We start from the raw sequence: 2,574 nt of genomic DNA on the forward strand, positions 1-2,574 counted from the left end.
CGGAAATTATTCCTACAAACACAGCGATAAGTTAGGCAGCGTTAATTCGTTGGAGGGAGATAATGAACACCTGTACTAAAGCTGTTGAGGAAGCATTATAAACAAGGAAACAGTCCTCTTAACTTTACGGAAATGTGTATATACTCGGCTTTAGATAAAATTAATTAGGATTCATGTGTTGTTTTGCTGTTGACAAATAAAATGGCCCAGCATTAAGAAAAGATCATACCGTAAGAGAAGACTTTAAAATTGACCTTTTTCTCCCATTTATCCCTATCTCCCTCCTCCTCCCCCATATTTTCTCCCCATTCCCTCCCTCCCATTAATCCCTGAGCTAAGGAGAAACAGTTAGGATGGCTTGAATCTATCGTGCTTTGTGAAGAAAGCGCTACGTAAATCCTGGCACGGATGGCACGGCGTGCAGGGTGCCTGTTGCACGCCCCCGTCAGGCAGTACAAGGCGATGCCCGGTGTACGAGTGCTCGGGAGATGAATGTCGGGTGCTTTATTTGCCATTAGTTAACCTTTGTGTGTCTCTGCTCGTACATAAGGTGGCGGCAGGTGCAGCCTTCCCCTCTGTCAGCCGGCTGCCTCACACACATACACATACACACACACACACACACACACACACACACACACACACACACACACAAATCACTATAAAATTTTTTAAGGGCGGGACAAATCAAATCCTCGCGTCTCCTCCTTCGCATCTGCCAGTCAGTCACACCATGCAAGAGGTCATATCTGTCCCGCCAGGTTACAGCCGCGCAACGAAGGCCTCACGTGACGCGCCCATTTATATGTGGTCAGTGCCCATTCAGGGTTCAGGATAGCGGCAAGACCTTTATTGCCACGCCGGGCACACCACCACCACCACCACCACCACCACCAATAACAATAACAATTAAAGTCACTACACTCTGACTGAAATTCTTACATGTAGGTACAAATATTTACGATCATTAATATATATATATATATATATATATATATATATATATATATATATATATATATATATATATGATGACAGAATGAAATACGTGAATATAAAATATATTTGGCATAAATGCAGACGGCAGAATGAGATTAGTGGTGTGTGAGTGACGAACAGCGCCGTCTTCAGCTGGGGGAAAGTCGGCGCGGCGGGCGGAAAGTGTTGGGTGCAGACAATAATTGGCGCAGCATGACGAAGACGCAGCAGTGAGGCGGCGTGACCTTGCCGCGGCTCAGGGCCAGCGGTCGGTCTGCCGCGGGCTGTGTGGACTTGCAAGTGGGAGCAATTATCTCCCATCACACAAGGTCATCTCCGGGGCACAGTAGATGACCCCACCACCTGGCCGAACCGCGGCTCCTCCCATGCCTTAACCTGGCGCCTTGATCTCACTACAGCACATCACAAACCTGGCATGCGGGCCACAGGTTGCCGCAGCGCCGCGCCCCGCCGCCCGGCGGCCGGGGAGCGGCGGCTGAGGGGAGAGCAACAGTTACTTACCCGTCTTTCGCCTCAGCAGCACGGTCGCGTTGCCGGCGGTTCTTGAACCAGTTGGACACCTGCGTGGTGGTGAGGCCCGTCGCCTCGGCCAGCTCTCGCTTCTCCCTTGGCGACGGGTAGGGGTTGTGGGCGTACCACTCCCGTAGCACGTTTCGTGATTTTTCTTTGAAACAGTAAGACGTCTCTTCGCCGTCCCAAATGGTGCGGGTAGCGGGAACTTGCGCCGCACGCGGTACTTGCCCACGGCGCCCAGCGGCCGCCCGCGCAGCTTTTCTGCCTCGATGTAGTGCGCCTTGAGCCACAGCTGTTGCAGCTTACTATGGTTCTGTATCGAGAAATTATGCGACTCGAGAATCCGGTAGAGGTCCTTGAAGTTGCCGCGGTGGAAGGCCACGAGCGCTTTGGCCTTGAGGACGGACTCATTCTTGTGTAAGTGTTCGCAAGCTGGCAGTGACCACAGGAACCTCCCCAACCTCTCGATGTTGCCACTCTGCTGAAGAACCTCGCAGACGCAGGCCACCTGCTCCTGCGTGAATCCGAAGGAGGGAAGCATGGCGGCGGGCGGAGAGAGAGAGGACTGTGGAGGCAGAGTCGGAGGGCCCAGGTGAGGGGCCCCTGGATGTCCACCCGCCTCGCTCATAGACCCCACTATCATAATATAATCCGCCACGGTACTAATGTTTACAACACCCACCACGCCCGCCCCAGCAGACCGAGCAAGACTTGAGGCGCTCACTACACAACCAGTCAGCCGGGCGGCTCGCGGCGGCGTGCGTCTTATCCTCACTAGGGGATCACCCAAACTATACTACACGCCAAAGCTTAGCTCACGTTTCCATCCTACGATACTGCATGGGTCGGATCGTATGAATCCCCGCCCCTGACGACACTGGCGCCGCTCATTGGACGGCCATAAGTGCTTATCGCGAGGGCAGCCAGTGCGGGCCAAGAGGGGCGGGGCCAGGCGCGGAGTCCTTTTCCCCGTGGCCAATGACCACCGTGGCTGAGGTAGCGGGGAGGGCCGCGTTAACATAAGAAGATGGATGATATAGTGCACACTGTCGGTATTCCTAA

General features: G+C 53.6%; 1 protein-coding gene across 1 annotated transcript in view; it reads right to left on the reverse strand.

Moving 5' to 3' along the window:
- Positions 1-2,320, reverse strand: part of LOC123510468 (homeobox protein SIX1-like) — a 92,047-nt gene extending 89,727 nt beyond the window's left edge. The window contains 2 exon segments of the mRNA XM_045265663.1: positions 1,501-1,705; positions 1,708-2,320. Of these exon segments, the coding sequence (XP_045121598.1) occupies positions 1,501-1,705; positions 1,708-2,155 (653 nt within the window). The 5' untranslated portion in view covers positions 2,156-2,320.
- Positions 2,321-2,574: the final 254 nt, after the last annotated feature.

Source organism: Portunus trituberculatus, chromosome 29 (assembly GCF_017591435.1).
Source record: "Portunus trituberculatus isolate SZX2019 chromosome 29, ASM1759143v1, whole genome shotgun sequence".
NCBI classification, from domain to species: Eukaryota; Metazoa; Arthropoda; class Malacostraca; order Decapoda; family Portunidae; genus Portunus; species Portunus trituberculatus.